Source organism: Capsicum annuum, chromosome 6 (genome assembly GCF_002878395.1).
Source record: "Capsicum annuum cultivar UCD-10X-F1 chromosome 6, UCD10Xv1.1, whole genome shotgun sequence".
In the NCBI taxonomy this organism is placed as follows: Eukaryota; Viridiplantae; Streptophyta; class Magnoliopsida; order Solanales; family Solanaceae; genus Capsicum; species Capsicum annuum.
The window spans coordinates 210,094,951-210,113,215 of NC_061116.1; the positions used below are offsets into that span (position 1 = coordinate 210,094,951).

At 35.0% G+C, this 18,265-nt stretch overlaps 1 protein-coding gene and 2 non-coding genes across 3 annotated transcripts; all 3 read right to left on the reverse strand.

Moving 5' to 3' along the window:
* Window positions 1–7,721: 7,721 nt before the first annotated feature.
* LOC124899918 lies at window positions 7,722–7,804 on the reverse strand. The gene has a single exon (XR_007057478.1). It is a non-coding gene; the product is annotated as a small nucleolar RNA R44/J54/Z268 family (small nucleolar RNA).
* Window positions 7,805–8,352: 548 nt separating this feature from the next.
* On the reverse strand, window positions 8,353–8,423 carry LOC124899917. The gene has a single exon (XR_007057477.1). It is a non-coding gene; the product is annotated as a small nucleolar RNA Z267 (small nucleolar RNA).
* A 1,151-nt stretch (window positions 8,424–9,574) lies between these two features.
* LOC107867994 (periodic tryptophan protein 1 homolog) lies at window positions 9,575–15,588 on the reverse strand (the record flags this gene model as incomplete). Its single annotated transcript, XM_016714528.2, is given in 16 exon segments — window positions 9,575–10,203; window positions 10,298–10,375; window positions 10,502–10,564; window positions 10,668–10,697; window positions 10,791–10,934; window positions 11,534–11,632; window positions 11,739–11,813; window positions 12,012–12,108; window positions 12,201–12,271; window positions 13,672–13,737; window positions 13,814–13,872; window positions 13,999–14,122; window positions 14,232–14,327; window positions 14,408–14,484; window positions 14,766–14,965; window positions 15,454–15,588. Coding segments are annotated over 16 exon segments (1,488 nt in total). The 3' UTR covers window positions 9,575–10,113.
* Between the last annotated feature and the right edge of the window lie 2,677 nt (window positions 15,589–18,265).

The window sequence follows — 18,265 nt, forward strand, 5'->3', positions numbered from 1 at the left end:
TATAAACCACACAAAAATACATAAAACAACCAATCAAACACACGAAATAAAATAAATTCAAAATATAGTGTTCAGTCCAATTATACAGTCCCGAATAATGAGAAATGCGAAAATGTAAACCTATTCTATTCTAGGCTAATCTTAAACTACGCTCCATGGCTTTACTCCACCCGACGTTTCGGGCCTTGATCGTGCGCCGTCTTCAAGTACATGATACTTCAGGGCATTCCCCGGTGAATAAACACAAATACCTCAAGGCATTCCTCGACTAAATGAATACATTTTCCAAATATGAGAAACAAAACATTCAACAAAATTTTAAACATTCAACAAAACAACGAGTCCTAAAGTTTGCTTACCCAACCGAGTTTGCCTATCAATTGTCCGCCTAAACATGATCCTATCGAACTTAACAAAGTCTACGTTTATTCTGAATCAAGCAATCGACACTAAACCAACATAAACCAATATTCACTTTTAATAAATTTCGATCTTTTTCCCCAAAATTCAACTTAACCCCAAATCAACTACGTGATTAACATACTTCACACCGGAATTATCAATTAAATAATGACAAGTAAAATCACCTCAACCAAAATCAATAAAAAATATCACCATTAAAAAATATTCACAAAAAGAGAGATAAGATATATAGAATTAGACCTCAATCGTTGATTTTATTCCAACCAAGCAGTGATGGATCGAAATTCACGGAGCAATAGAACCTCGACCCAATTGAAACCTCAACGTCGAAAAAAAACCCAACTACGGAAGTCACTTTACTATTTTTTGGTAAAACCTAACCAGAAATAGCAAACCAATGAAAAACCCATACCCGATTTCAAACACGATGTCGCTTCTTCTTTCGTTTTTCGATGGGTTCCGGTGGTGAGGTGGATTTTTGATTGTTGTTTTTGATATTTCCGGCGGTCACAACCACAGACGACAATTGTTTATTCTCCGATTGATGATTCCGGCGATGGTTTCGCTGGAAAGCTGAACCCAAGCCCTTTTACTTTTTTTTAATCGGTTCTCTCTCTCTCTAATTGTTTCTCCTCTCTTCCCGATCTCTCTCAAATCTCTCTCAATTTCTCCTTCTCGATTTCTCTCATTGTGTGCGCGAGTCCATCGATGGTGAAGAGAGATTCAAGGTGGGATCAGTTTTTGTTCGTGTGTATTTAGAAATGGAGAGGCTGGTGTTGGTCTCTATTTTTCTGTGCGTAAATCGTGGGAAATAATGAGTGAGTGTATGTTCTTGTGGTCCCAAAAAATGGAGAGTTCCAGTGAGCTCCTCCTTTTTTGGTGAATAATGTTGGAATGTGTGAATATGTATTGTGTTCTTTTCCCCCAAAAAATGGAAGATACCCATTATGTGTTTATATTATTTCCCTTTTCCTTTGTGAAGAAGAAAATATGAGGGGGTCCACCTTATGGGTCTCTTCTGCCTATCCTTTTCTGTTCAAGGAAAATCAAGATTCAAACGAAAAATATGTAAGGGTTACGTGGGTGGGTGTAAGATGGGGTAGGGGTAAAGTGTGAGATGGGTGAGTTGGTTAGGATAAGATTTGTTAGGATAAATTAAAATAAGATAAAAATTATTAGGGGTTGTTATTTTTGTCATTTTATGGAAGTATAATTACATGGTTGAGGGTACACGATAGGATGAGATAAAAAGGTAAAAACTAATTTTTCGGAGGGACAAAATTACGTGTCTACAATCCTAATTTAAAGTGTTTAGTAAATTATGATTTGAATTATCTAGTTCAATTGGGTCCCAACTTGTGTCATAAGGTGTAAGACAGTTGTTCGAGTGAGAACAAGATTTTAAGTATGGGGGTAATCTTGGGCATATTTTATCCGTCCAGTTTCTAATTATTGCTCATACTTTTACTGAAATTGTATGTTACATTATGTATAATTTCATATGTTTGACCTAAAAAGGTGTTTGTGTATTTTCAGTTTAGAGTGCATATACATATATACAGTTTAGAATCATACAGTTTTAGAATGCATATACATATATTCAGTCTAGAATGATATGTTTTGCCCAGTAAGTACAATTTGAAACAATGCATATATACAGTTTAAAATGACATATACATTTTAATATGTTATAATATGTATTTATGTATACTTAGTTCAGGGATAAGGTATTTGTAAGACCCCGCAAAATTCTAAACTTAACTCAGTCCTTTAGAGCATGAAAAGAGGTCGCAGACTTAAAAATTTCAGCTAAGTAATTATACTTAGATTGAATTGAATTTCAGTATGACCTTGAAATGTTGATCCATGGATTGAATCTTGATCAGGTGTGTCAATAGGTCACTTCGGGTGAGTTTCAGATTTTTCGAACCTCGTTTGAAACATGTTTGGGAGTCCAAAACAATGGATCGATGCGATCTCGACGCATCGCATCGCCTATCGCATCGATAGATATTTTTTTCAGCTCCCAGTGTAAGTTTCAGTGAGCCAACGCAATCCCAACGCATTGCGTTGGCCATACGTCGACCCCATCGACGCGGCGCATCAGTCTGCGAGTCGCTGGGCACATTTTCAGTAATTAAAAGTCCGCGTTCGGAGAGATATTTGGGTCATTTTTCCACGTCTATTCAGACCCAAAAATACGAGATTTATCACTCCTAAAGGCAAAATTCATTCACTATTCACAAATCCTCTCAAGAACAAACCCTAACCCCTCAAATTCAAGATTAAAATCCTAAGAAATTCACCATAACCTTCAAAAAATTGAATACCAAGGTATGTTAGATGTTCATCCAAGGGTTTCCTTCCACCCTTGAAGTTCAAAAGCCTCTTTAAAAATTTCAAGATGATTGTTTTTCATGAATTCCATGTTGAATTAAATTGTATTCATGATTATGATGTTAGTTAGGTTTATAATCCATGAGTAATTATAAGTTTCATGAGAAATAAGTAGCATGTGCGCGATGTTATATGGTTTTACATTAAAAACCCTTGAATTTGTGAGTTAGAATTGTGGTCATAATGTTTGCATGTTGTATTATAGTTATGTGCATAAATTATGCCCCCAAGTATTTGATAAAATATTCATATGAGTTAGGTAGTGCAATTATACCATATTAGCATGTGTACAAGTTCATGTCTTGCAAGTGTTTGCTAAAATGCCTCAATGAATGAATTGTGACAAAGTAACTAGTTATCATGTTTTCAAGATTGTGTTATGTTCTTACCATCTATGTTATCGAGTACTGGAGGTATCTAATACCCGACAATCTAGCTGTTTACCTAGATTTATAGTAGTTTAAGAATAGTCTCAGTGATATCACGTATAGTAGTACTCAGTCAGTTACAGAACTCAGTATATTCAGCTAGTTAACAGAACTCAGTGTATTCAGTCAGTTAACAGAACTTAATGAACTCAGTCCAGTTCAGTCAATTAGCACGATCAATAACAGTACAGTCAAGCCTAGTACAGTCTAGAAATTAATTCAGTGTCTATTCAGTTGAGAGTAGGAATCAGCACCGAGCAAACCCAAGAATGAGGGCATTCCTGTCAGTAAAGGGTTTGACCCTTATTAGCAATCTCTGCGTTACAGAACTACGTAGCCAACGTAGGTTGAGATATCCTCCTGCTAGTCTAGGGTTGATACATCTCATACGAGTTTTCCTGCCAACGAGGGTTGACGAAAAGTCTTCCTGCCAGAGAGGGTTAACTTATAACCATTGTTAGTATCCCTTGACAAGATGCTAACACCCTTCCAACTGGGGTCACAAGTTGGACCCTAACTCAGTTCGTACTCGGGGTATGTCGGTTAGATGAACACTCCCACAGTTACAGTTTCAAACTCAGTATAAAACCTCAATTCAATTTTAGAATCAGAACTGCCAAATACAGTCACCCAGCTCAACACACAACTCAATTTAGTTCCACAAAATCAGGACTATCAAAAACAGTCACCCAGTTATCAGTGATCTCAGTTTCAGTATCAGTAGATTTACACACAGCATTGCATAGTCAGTAATTACAACAGTTTCAGATATATATGTACTCTCTCTCATTCAAGCTACATTCACATTATATAGTCAGTTATCATTTATGCATATGAACCCACGCATATCAGTCTACCTCACTTAGCATACCAGTACATTCAAAGTATCTTTTGCACCATGATATTTTATGACATAGGTTCAGACGCACGAGCTCCTGATCGTACTTAACAGCCCAAATTTTCAGTAGCAAATATAATGGTGAGTCCTCATAATCCGAGGACAGAGTTATCATTTCAATATTCAGTAGTCGAAGTTAGTTGAAGACTTATCCCATCAACTCCATATTCAGACAGTTAGAGGCTATCAGACAAGATTATTGCAGACAAATGTTCAGTATTCAATATTTATTTATCAGTATTTGTTTTACAGTGATGAATCTTATGGCAACTTCAGCCTAATTTACGCATTTATTTTAGTAATATTATACAGTGCTCATAATAGGTACCGATCATGGGTTAGCTTGGGATCTTTCGGAATTATGAGCACCGTGTGACGTACAAGGTGTTACAATATTATATACACATATAATAAATTTGTATTTTTTGATTCAACAGGATATCATATTTGTAATCACTGAACTAAGAAGCCCCAACACATGGCATGTTAAATGGATGAAAGATATTTGATACCATAAAACAAAAGTTATAAGGTGTAGAACTTATAGATTTATGCGTACATGCTTTGCTCAATACATTCCCATGCCAGATTTGTGGGTTCAGTCACAAATGTTTTGGTGCGCTATGTCCCTTGAGTTGCAAACTAGTTCAATCGATACTCTAATGGTGCAATTCGACGGATGCACGTTAAGGTTTGTATTAAGGGAGTTTGCAATTATATTCGGTCTAAACTGTGTTGCTTTAAGGCCGACTTTGTATTCGACACAGGTGTGCTGAATAGATTACTTCAGAAGTATTTTGGTGATAAAGAAGAGCCTTACAAAGCAACATTATTTCAAGTTTTTGAGAACCAAGTGTGAGGTCAGAACGATGATGATGCTTTAAAAATTGTTTTTTTATATTTTATACTTCGATTTATTATGTTTGGCGCGATGCACACTGTTTGAGTACCTAGATTTCATTTTGACATGATCGAGTAAGGACGGTACATGAATTACTGCGGGGTAAAGAAGCATTTGAAGAACTTATCAAAACCATTTCAAAAAAATTAACCTCCAATGGTCATTATTATCGACTACATGACATGTCATACGCTATCCAAATATGGATGTATGAATGTTGTTCAAAATGTCGATAAGCGATTTGTTAAAAGAATTGGTGATTGAAATCCTAGATTGCTTAATTAGTAAATTATAAAATACCGTCCACGCTACAAATGGCTTATGCAAAACATGTTCACCTTCTTATACATAAAGATGTTCCGCATAAGCCATTTGTATCGTAGACGATCTTTTATAGTTTGCCAATTAAGCAATTTAGAAATTTGATCATCAATTCTTTTAGCAAGTTGCTTATCGATATTTGAACAACATTCATACATCCATACTTACATAGCTTATGGCATATAATAAAGTCGAGAGTACTAACCATCGAAGGTTAACTTTCTTGAAATGGTCTTGGCAAGTTCTTCAAATGCTTCTTTACCCCAGCAGTAATCTTATGTACCGTCATTGCTCGATTACATCAAAATAAAGTCTAAGTACTCGAACAGCGTGCACTCGCCAGACATAATAGATCGATGAATGAAATATAGAATGACAATCTATAAAGCATCATTATCGTTCTAACCCCATAATTGGTTCTCAAAAGCCTGAAACAATGTTGCTTTGTAAGGTTCTTCTTCTTCACCACCAAAATACTTTTGAAGTCTATTCATAAAGTCGGCCTTGGAAGCAGCACAGTTTAAACCGAACATAGGGCATAGGGCGTACTGAGCAAAACATGTACGCATAAATCTGCTAAGTTGTACCTGATAACTTCTGTTTTATGGTATCAAAAATCTCTCTCCATGTAACTCGTCACATGTGGGGACTTTTTAGAAAGATCAGTGATTACAAATATGTTATCCTATTGAATCAAAAAACACAGATGAGCAGATAATATATATACAAATTTATTATATTGTGTATATAATACCTTATCCATGAACAGTATATATATGTATATGCATTATTTTAAATTGTACTTATTGAGCAAGCATAGCATTCTAAAATGCACATATGTATATGTATTCTACAACTGTATGATTCTAAACTGCATATATGTCTATGCACTCTAAACTTAATATACTAATCACATCCATCAGCTAACAAATAGATTTTTAACCCAAACATATGAAATTATGCATAATGTAGTTTACAATTTCAGTAAAAGTATGAGCAATAATTAGAAATTAGACTAATCAAATACGCCCAAGATTACTTAAAACCTTGTTCTGCCTCAAACAATCGTCTTCCACCTTATGACACAAGTTGGGACCCAATGCAACCAATTGAACTAGATCATTCAAACCATAATTTACTAAACACTTCATTCAATCAAGCATATTCATCATCATTACATCTCATAGTTGAATCACACAGCCCCTAAACAAACTCTTCAAGTAAACACACATCCAACATGACTATGTTTTGGTGATAGAGATTTCAATTTGCCAAAGTCTTACTATTAAGTGCCCATCACTTTTCAGTTATGCCCCTACTTTCACAATTCAAGCACACGGAATCAACTTGGGACATAATATACGTAGGATGTCATGTAGGACAACAATTGATCATGTCGGATGCCACATAGGACATATGTGTCTACTTGTTCAACTATATATGAGTTTAAGTATGTACTTGTGCACACTCAAAGTTGGAGGTCATAAAAAGGACATGTTTATGCATTGTGCCTAATAAAAACCTATGCATCGATTATTTCTGGTAAAACAGCCTTCATCATATATGAGAAACATTATCACATGTGATGCAACTGGAGCCCAACTTATGAGAAGAAGGCTTCAACAGATAGCATCATTCGAATCTCCGTTCTTAATTGACAATCATCAGGCTTATACCAAATGAGACATAGGTGCTGCAACAAGGGCAACAATACATAATACATGGGAGACCACAAAACAAACATGTGTGAGAATCATTCACAAAGAGAGAAAGATCAAACTGAAATGTGGAAAATGAAAATGTGCCTCAGAGGTAGTGACAATTACGTAGCATCATCATCTTTACATATCAAGATAAAACGCGATGATACATCACTGGCACGTTTAGTCAAGGTGAAGAAAAGCACTTGCATGATTAATCAGCAATATATCCATCAACGAAAACAGAACAAGAAAAAATTAGTTTGCAAAATAATCGGTGGCCTTAAGGAGGTAGTCACAGTTATAGATATCTTCATGTTTATGAAAAACAAAGACAAGATTTCAAAACAACAAAGCCAAAAGAGCAACATCAGACCAAAGTCATGGAATTTACAGCACCTCACTTGCTGGAATCATTAATAAGAACAATCATTCAGCTGCAACAAATGGTGTCTAAAGACCACAAATTTATGACTGGGAAGCTCCTTCTAAACCAAAAAAATCCAACAAAAAGCAGAGTTTATAGGATAGGTTATTCTAGTAATAAATCAATCACCAATAGTGGGATAAGAAAACACATTACACCTCATACGCGCGAATGATATAACACGAAGACTAATGCTAGCATAAACAGTTAAAAACAACACAAGTCTCGAGCATCAGAGAGATTCCCATTGACAAATCATCATCCCGCAGAGGGTGCTGATGTCCCTGTCTGTTCTATCATCATTGCAAGGACTAAATGAAATCAAGACTTTTAACCATCAAAAAAGGCAAGAAACTGAAAATGTTTCTCCAGAAGAGACCATCACAAGTTCATATTTAAGAGAAACAACACCATGCCTCAGATCAAATTATTTATGACCTGCATAACATACAATATAAAACAACCCCATCCACCAAGAACTAGATAGATTCAAGCTAAGCATTTAATCAAGACTCTATGCAGGACTAATTTATCACACCTAGAATTTATACAATCAACCAAAAGTATAAATTTTATTCCAAGACTTACCCCTAAGTTCAGGAAAAGCATCATTATTTCCAAAAATTGGAAGAAGCATGGTGAATTTCAAATTAAAGAATCAAGAAAAGGAGCAATATTTTGAAATCCTATTCACTACATAACCAAAACAAACTTCCAACATATCTAACTAGAAAGTTTTTTCCTTTGGCAAAAGTATATCAGACCCATTAATAAATATAATCAGCAGAAAAAAAAAATAAGGATAGCTAATCTTTAAGAAGAAAAAAAATAATAATAATAAGGAATTGATAAGCCTCAAGCCTCAGCTTAAACTATTTGTTCATAGCAAAATTGCTCAAAGTATATTTAATGCCATCATAGGCAGAGGCACAAAATTGTTCAGCTGCAAACACAATATGCAATCTGTGAATTTCTTCTATCACTTGAATTACTCTGGAAGAAACAAAAATATAAAATAAAATTTGCATAAATAACTACTATAAGAATCAAAAGAATTAGAATTGTCACGGCTAGGGTTCTTATTCTACAATTTGGGGTTTATATAGCCGTATGCAAAGGCTTCGGACCTAGGGTTTACTCCCTCCATTCTATTTTAATTGTCACCTTTATTTAAAAATTATAAATAAAAATATAATTTTATTAATTTATTACAAATAAACATTTTTTAAACTTTAGAATTTAGTATTCACATTTAAAAATGGTACATAAATATCTTTTGTTATACTTTTGAATTATTTATATCCTTATCATCTAACTTTAGGTACATATATATATCGTCAAACTATTGAAAATTATATGTATATACCCTTCAAATTGATGGCGCGCGCCACCTATCTTCGTTCGAAATTACTATTGAAAATTATACGTATATACCTTTCAAATTGATGGCGTGCGCCACCTGTCTTCGTTCGAAAGGAATTAACCTATTTTTCCTTAGTAATTTATCTGCTGACCTATCAAGGAAATGCTCTACAACCGAAGTTCCATGTGTCCTCTATCTAAAGAAATATTCTGTGACCGCATTGATTTTGGTTCGCTAAAAAATAAGCTTGGGCGAAACTTGCTTTCAACTCCGACCGTAGAACATTTCGCGGATAGGTCAGGGAATAAATTACTAGAGAAAAATGGGTTAATTCCTTTTGGATGAGGACATGTGATGCACGTTGTCAAACTAAAGAATATATACAAACCATTTCAATAGTTCGGAACATATTTGTACCCAAAGTTGTAGGGCAAAGTACAAATAACCCCAAATATAATTATCCCTTTCAACTGCATCTCCTGCCATTACATTACTTTCTCCAACTTTCAAAAATTTTGAATAAAGCCTTCAAAGTTGAGTTTAATTCGCTATTGCTCGTGTTGTGTACTACACGTTTTATTGTTTTTATCAAAATAATAATGAAAATATGTGCTGCTGCAATATGAATACCATGAATTACGATAAAGATCATAAAATTACATCAACTTTGAAAATTCACATACATGACATAATTCTTCCCATTATAAACATGACTATAAAAAGAAAATTTTCCAGAATTGCATAATATTAAAGTTAACAAAATGTATTGCATTTCCTCATATTTGGCTCAAAGAGAAACCAAGTAAATATAGAAAAAGATTGTCCTGCTTTCATATTTTACTAGCTGGATGGACTCTGGTAAATAAGAGAATAAACGAACATTTTTTTCTAGATACTTGTAGTGTTCAAACAGCTAGACCGCAACTATTACATCAGGAATATGTTGCCTTCAATCGACACAAGTACAAGATAACTCTGCTTGACAACATTGAAGCAAACAGAAAGACACCACCTGCTGTTTTTTAACCTCTGTCATGATTTGGACCCTGATCTCCGTTCTGATACATGTTCGATGAACTTGTGTTGGTTATGTCCCAAAAAAATACACATCTATCTTGATTCCACCAAACTCTTTCACTTGGTCCAGGCAATGTGCAGCAACAGCAAAATTTACCATGCTCATATGATGAATAATGGTGGCCAATATCTTCACTATAGAACTCATAACCAATATCTTGGAAAAACTATATTTGCGTTATGATTTGGGTGGTGACGACCGGTTTTTTTGTGCAACATATTTCTCATATTTCTTCAACAAGGCATCTTCTGACGAAATATCCCACAGCTGCAAATGATGAGCAAAGACAGATATCCTCACCCCGAAAACACAGAAACTAGAGCTGCAACAAACCAAAAGTATCAAAAGGAACACAACTCACCTGCAACTTTCCTTTAGAGCCGCCAATAGCAAGCATAAAGGGGCAATCATCTGAGAAGGATACAGAGAAGACGGCTCCCTAATGAAAAAATAAAACAAAAGAGTCGTCGTGACAGTAAGTATCCCGTCAATCAAAATGTTTAAGCAACTATCTAAAACCCTGCTTTCATAACAGGTTTGAGGAAATATTTGCAAAATCACATACAGCTTTTGGATTGCTAGATGTGATACAAGAAGGCTGATTGTTGGTCAAATCCCATAACTTAACCTGCAGGATATTTATCAAATTAATAACCAGTGGAAGAGCAATCGCCCCCCAGAATAAATCAAAGCTAGGTAATAAGCAGTGAACAGAGATGACACGAGATTACCGTCTTGTCCGTGGAACCAGTTGCAAGAAGCTGCCCACAATACACGAGCAAAGTGAGGAAGGCAAAGATTGGAAAGGAAACATGAATTAAAGGGTAACGCACAAAAAAGGAGTTTTCGCTTACATTTGGGACTAGAGGATTAAAGGACAAAGAGGACGTTGCTTTATCATGAGCATGGATGGTGAAAGTTGGCTTTGTCTCGGAAGTTGAATCAGAACTAGCAGCACGGATATCAAAACTAGTAACTGTACCGTTCTCCAAGCTGACCTGAAAGTTTTAAGGAACTCTGATTTCATCAATTTCCTGATAACCAATATACATAGAGACTAAGATTCCAGACCCGACTTTAAAATGGATTTACTCATCCTTCTAATAAAAAGGTTTAAAGTGGATTTACTCATCCTTCTAATAAAAAGGTTTAGGTGTCATACAGTTGAAAGGTACAGAAATTTAGTGACTGAGCCAAGTGGATACAGGACTACTAGGCATTTTGAATTTATCCAGTGTTTATTTTCATTAAAGTCCACAGAGATTTGGAGGTGGATAAATACGTGTTAGTTTGTCCATTAAATAATACGGGTCAAAAAGTTCAACAAGCAAAAAAAATAAAACTAATATGCACGAATGAACAGGAAATTAATTGCCAAACTATTATCATTCCCACCCCACCCCATACTATATTTACCTAACCGACGAACACAATCCCATCTTTAGTTCCCAAACTAATGCTAAGAAAACTGTTAATCTCCCCACTAAAAATTCCCATATCAGAATCAAAAGAATTATCTTATCCTGTAGCATACCAAAACAAACAAAGCCTTAACATAGATTGAGTTAGTAGTCACAAACACAGTGCAAGCACTGACCACAAATGAATGCTCCGAATGTGGATCCCAAGCCAAGCTTTCAACATCAGCAGCAACTGAAAACTTGAATCCACTGTGAGCGGGTTTCCTCCCATCCTTCTGCAAGACATGTTGAAATTAGCATCTTAAAAGTAAGAAACTAATCCACAATCCTAGCTTTCAAGAATAAAGGGGCAAAAAGGTAAAATGAGAAGTGCTTTATCACCAAGCAAACTGTATGATCGAATGACCCGCTCAGAAGAATCTGTGGTGCAAACGGATTCCATGCAACTGATTGAACCTGTCAAACATAGCAAGATGGTGAATCTGCTTCTTTCAATAATTTGTAAGCAAGCTGGTCTAATGTTCTATAGTTAATTCAACTTTCATCAGTCAGATCCCAAACTCTAGCAAAGATGATATTTTTCAACTTTATCTAGGTTAGTTCTGATAAAAGACTACGAAAGTTTATAGAACTGCGAAATTTTTTAATTTCTACCTTGTCAGTATGGTCCTTCATAGTTAGATTACAAGCTTCAGTAGTCACATCCCAAACCTTGACTGAATGATCGGCACTAGCACTAGCAAGTATATTCCTGCATAGAATGTTGAGTAAGACAAAGTCTGAAGTTTGACTAAGCCTCTCAGAGAGGCACTGGCCAAACGGTCATCGATCACAATTACATACCTATATTCCTTGTTCCAAGAAAGACCAAGTACTGAATCCGTGTGGCTATCCTTCTTGTATTTGATAGATTTCTGCAAGAAGAAAAATTGCGAAGTAGGTAAATGACGCATTAAAGTAAGTTTCTCAGACAATTATCAAATACTCAGTAAAGACCATCCACCATGTAAATGATAATAATTGGCAACTCATTCCCCTTCTTTGATTTTGTTAAAGTGTAAGGTCTTAATCACCCCCCCTCTCCACTCCCACCCCCACCCCAACCCCAACCCCCTTTTATTTTGGGGGTTGTGTGGGTGGAGGTGGAAGAGGGATTGCAGCATTGGTATTTAGTGTGCATTAAATAAATAATTCCCACAAATTGACCAGGTTTGCTGCCTTGAAGGACAAACAAAATGGTGGTTTAGGGTTAGTTTCTTTCCGAAACAAATAATAGGTCAATTCAATTCCTAATGCAGAAACTATTATAAGTCTCTCTCTCTCTCAAAAATAGTGTTGCCCACAAGGACAAACGGAGGAGGTTCACAAAAAGCTGGTGTTTGCGGTGCTCTTGTTGACCAAAAGGAGGTACTGGGATTAGGAACACTAATAGTCACAATATGATTGCATGCAATAAATAGAGTAGCGGTGGAGAGTAAGTTCAACAAAGAAAATGCCAGTTAACCTGAAGTCCAAGCGCTTTAAGGTAGATGCTTGATTTGTTGGCAACTATAAGCCCTTGTAGGGTACCACCTCATTTTGCTCAAATGGCCATAAATTAGAGCCTGTCGAACAACTAATGCAGATAGTTCCTACTCTAGAATATCAAGAATAAAAGTACAACAACATACACAGTGTAATCCCACAAGTGGGGTCTGGGGAGGGTAGTGTATACGCAGCTTTACCCCTACCTTTTGAAGGTAAAGAGGTTGTTTCCAATAGACACTAGGCTTAAGTGAAGCAGAATCAAAAAAAGAGAAAAACCAATACAGTAGCCAAGAAGCCATTCTAAAAACAATTACGAAAAGAACAAGTAGCAACAAAAAAATGTAAGATACAGAAGCAAAGGAAACAACAAGTAACACTAAAATCGAAGAATAAGATAGCAGGTGAGTAATAATAATAATACTGATAAAGGAACTAGAAAATACTCGACTACCTATTAATCTTCTACCCTAATATTGAAGATCTAACATGCCGCACATGCTTGAAGTAGGCACTAGTTGAGATATGAACCCGAATACACTGACCATCATTGCCAAGAGTCATAGCCTACTATTTTTTTCATTTTTTACTTATTTTATGAGATTGCAGTCCAAATAGAAGCACGAATAGCCCAGAGTGACATGGAGAATGAAAAATATAAATCATTGACGGACTTTCTACCTTTAACATCTACAACAAATTTCGACTACACAAGTGGAAATAGCATACGAGAGCATTCCAATCAAAAAATAGATCAAAGACAGCAAAAAGGTCAAATTGCTTAAATTACCTTCTTCCCCTTTTTCTTTATGTCAGCGATGCCACCTAAAATAACAGATGGTTGCACCTCATCAATCTACAGAGAAAGAATCTAGTGAGATACGGTCAGTAGTGACTCAGGAGTTCATAAACATCAGTGTGGAGTCACTTACTATGTCAATGTCCCAAATTTCAATAGCTGGTTCCATTGAACCCACAGCTATAAAGTTACCTATCAACATATAATTCATTTATTAACATGAGTAAATGAAAAGTTGTTTTCAAAAGTCAGCACGTTCAAAACCAGTGAGAGAAAATACGTCAGCAGCATAAACCTAAGCTTCAAGCAGAGCCATACCTCTCTCCCCTCCTTTAATAGGACAATCTAGCCATGCTGTGCAGAGAGGAAAGGCAGGTATAATAATAGCACGCTGAACATACATGTTTATTTCACCATCTGATGGATCTTCCAAAATCATTATCTGTTGGCACGGATCAGATCACAAATTAAAGGGTGGGTAAATGCAATTAAATGGACCATACAGATGGAAATATATTAAGTTGTTCAGTCGTGAAGTAAGTTGTACTTGCCTCAAGCTGACTGACATCATCCTCATTGCTTGCACAAACTATAACAGAATCATCAGGTCTTATTATCATGTCATCATCCTCTTCAGAGTCATTGTCCTGAAAGCAGAAGTCTTCCGGTCAGTAATACTTGAACGGCTACAACATATGATGGAACAACAAATTGATCATACGGCAACCTTATCCTTGAGATATGGGTCCAAGTCATTACTTGCGTAGTACAAGTCTTTGAGTCCTGAACCGAAAAGCTCAATTCCTGACAACATCAACAACATTCACAGAGAGAAATGCAAACTAAATTAAAATCCATGTATATATGACAATAAGGAAAAAGTTAGGAACAGTTCTCCAAATAAAAGTTGATATAATATGAAAAATATTTTTTTTTTGGATAAAATACTGTTGCATTCTTCGGCATTAGGATACTATGAAAAATATTTCTCTTATGCCAGTACATTAGATATTAGATATAAAAAAAATGAAGAGAAACACTGTGTTCAACACAAGAAAATATATTAGCCAATAGACTTAAGTTACCATCCTCCTCCTCATCATAGTTGTCCATGTCCAATTCCTTTAACCCATCTGCTATGTCATCGGCTCCTACACAAGCAACTTGTGTGGCCTTTCCAAGTGCATCAGCAGCAGCTAATGCATGAGCAACTTCATCATCCTCATTTTCCTTGGATTCATCAACATGCATTTCTTCTTCAGCTTCCTCATCATCACTATCTTCACTGGAAGGGAAATAAAGAACCAGACTTTCAAGAGTAGGGCAAAGCAAAGACTACACGCAACGTAAGTATCAAATGTAATTCCAAAAATTATAGGTCTTAAATCAGTCAATGTTAATTACTTTAACGAACAGAAGAAGCTTTTCTGTGAATTGTATGATATGAGAAAAGCATCGCTGCCGAATCAAACCACATGCAATACACCACCTGGATGGTTAGTTGATTCTGCTAATACTCACTCAAACTCACTGTAAACGGTTGGTATTTAGCCTAGCAGTTTCAGCAAAGCTGATTTAATCAGACGTGGATTTAAAAGTGGGATCAAGTGTTTCAATCGAGACTCTATAATAAGAAGTCATCAACCAGCCTCAACCATGGTTGGTTATAAGGATTACGCGTTCTAGCTGAAACAAGTCGGACAATTTGGGTTCTCACCATTTTTTCATGGGAGGGAAAGGAAATAAGCAAAAACTTGATGAAAAATAAAGCACCGTTTATCAAGAAGACTACTCTTCAAAATCTCTTCAATTTCTTCCTTTGAAGGGGGCTCAGCCTCAGCTGGTACCGACTTTGCAACCCCTTTGGGAATCCACGAAATAGCTGCTATCATTCTTACACTGCTTTATCTACATCCACAAGCAAAGAATCCATTATGAGAAGAAATAAACATCAGAGACAGAATGATTAATAAATTCACAAAGGAATTACAAAAAATCAGACTTTCCGCGAAAAGACTATTCAGGAACCTAAGCATAACCACATGAAAAAAAAAGGACAACAATTTAGTAACAGAAAATCCATTAGTATAAATTCATTTTTGAAAAATAACCTTAGAAACAAATACATTAGCTGAAAATCCACATAAGAAATACAAAGAACCACATCCTTTCTTCGGCAAATACCAAAAACCAAAACTTTATAAAACTATCAGAGACAGCTAATAACTAAATCAATATAAGTGAAAATATGTTACTCGGACTTCCCAAAATCTTGTCAAAACCGTATCAGATCCTCCAAAAAGTGCACTAGTTTTGGAGTATCCGACACGCACTCATCTACATTTTTGAAGACAAACCAAGATAAGGAAAAACTAGTGACATAAAAACCTTAGAATGAAACACTGCAATTTTTACCATACACATAAGCAAAGATTAATAAATCATACACCATTAACATAAAAAACTTACGAGTCAAATAATTATCTAAAAATTTTACTCAAGAAACACACAAAACAGAATTTCTTTTTCAGCAAAATACTAACAAAAGATCACAATATTTTCGATAAGAATAAGCAAACATAAAGAAAACTCAGTGATACAAGACCTTGAAAACCAAAATAATCTGAAAAATTACATAAGAAATACTTTAATTTAAATAATTACATTAAAAAAACTGAACTTTTACTTTTTGATATAACAGTGGTGTTTGGGCTAACTTTTGAACACCATGACTAATTCCACGGGACACCTCACATCTCCCACTAACAACAGATACTAAGGTAACTTTGTCAACCAAGCTAAGCTAGTACATATGGGAAAAAATCACATTGGGTATTGATCAAGATAATCAAAATATACACATAAAGCAAAAAACTTCACAATTATTTTTCATTATAAATAAGCAAGAAACTTGATTCATAGTAGTTGAGCACAATGAGAAACGATCAAATTTGAAAATAAAAACAGACATATAAATGGAAAAAGTGAGGGGTAAAAGCAAACAAAACATTGTAAACTAAAAAATGTGTATTTTCCATTAAAAATTGTTTTGGTCTAATTAGAAATTCAGAGATTAAAATCATCTAACCATTCAATTGAGAGAGAAAAAATTGTGCAGAGAGGGATATGGCGCCTAGGGTTTTAGCAGGGACTTAAGGAAGAAGGTGATGCACATATTAGCCATTTTGGACCCCTATTTAAGAAATAGCCACAAGTTAGAAGGTGATGCACATATTAGCCAATTTTGGACCCCTGTTTAAGAAATAGCCATTATTTATAACAATACCAACAATTTATTCGGTGTAGGCACAATTTTTAGTCAAATAAAGTGTAGTTTGAAAAGGATATAGTGTATCAGATCTTACCATGTAGAGAAGCTCAAGCTTTAGATTTTATTTTAGTCAAATAAATATAATAACTTGCCATAATTGATAATAACTTGCAAATTTTAGTCAATTCATAAAATAAAGAGTGCTTTTGGCAAAAAGCATCTCTTAGTCCCTTTCTTTCATTTTATTTATTTATTTTAACAAATTAAGAAAAATTTATTAAGTTTTTCTCGCAACATTTTTTAACTCTATAATAGAGCGAAAATAGTTAAATTTAAAATTTTAAAATATGATCGGTCAAAATAATAAACTCAAAAATATAGTAACAGGTGTAGTTTTTAGAACATCATTGATTAAAAAAAAATAAAAAATTAACTTTTACTGATATATTTTGAATTCTGCCCCAAGCTAACTCGCTATAGAGAAAAAATAAAAGTGAAGAAGCCAAATTTGAAATATGCTACGTCACGTATAATAATTATACTATGTTGTTCCAGAAACTATTCAAGTCTAAGCTCAAGCCCAACTCGGCCACCTCCATAATCCGACATGCTTATTCATTTTTATCTTTTTTCAATTAACTCCTAAATCATTGCTAGCTGCTTTTGAATGTTGAACATGTATTTCTAATTTCAATTTCGTTTTTGCCTATCATTGTCAATATCATCTCCGCTTATTCATATAAAATTTACTGTTTGTCTTTAATATATTCCCAAATTTCAAATAATGCACTCACTTTCTCTTCTAGCATGTGTGTGTTAAGAATTCGTGCGCTACTGATTATCTTATTTTCGTCTAACTGTTGCTTATCGATGGAACGGGTTGTCTGACGTGTTCCAAAGAACCAGTAAAACAGAAAGTAAAGAACACAATGATTTTTACATGGAAAACACCCGGCTCAAAAAGGTGTAAAAAACCACGACCTGTACCTCTACAGGATTTAACCCTAACTTCACTAAATAACTCTGAGCCTCAACAACGACTGATTACAAAACTCTTGTAACCAACAAATAGAAATTATAAACTCTAATCCCTATAACTCAACAACTAGGAATTATAAACTCTAATCTAACTACACACACCTCCCAAGGTATGCTTTCTCAAAGTCTTTGAGTTTTCCCAACTCAAAGACTAGCTCCTAATTCAGTTTATAACACACTGAAACTAATATTACATCAATAGTTCAAACACAATGAATAACTCTAAAAATCAATGCTAAAACTCTTAGCTGGATTCTATACTTAGGACCAGGTTCT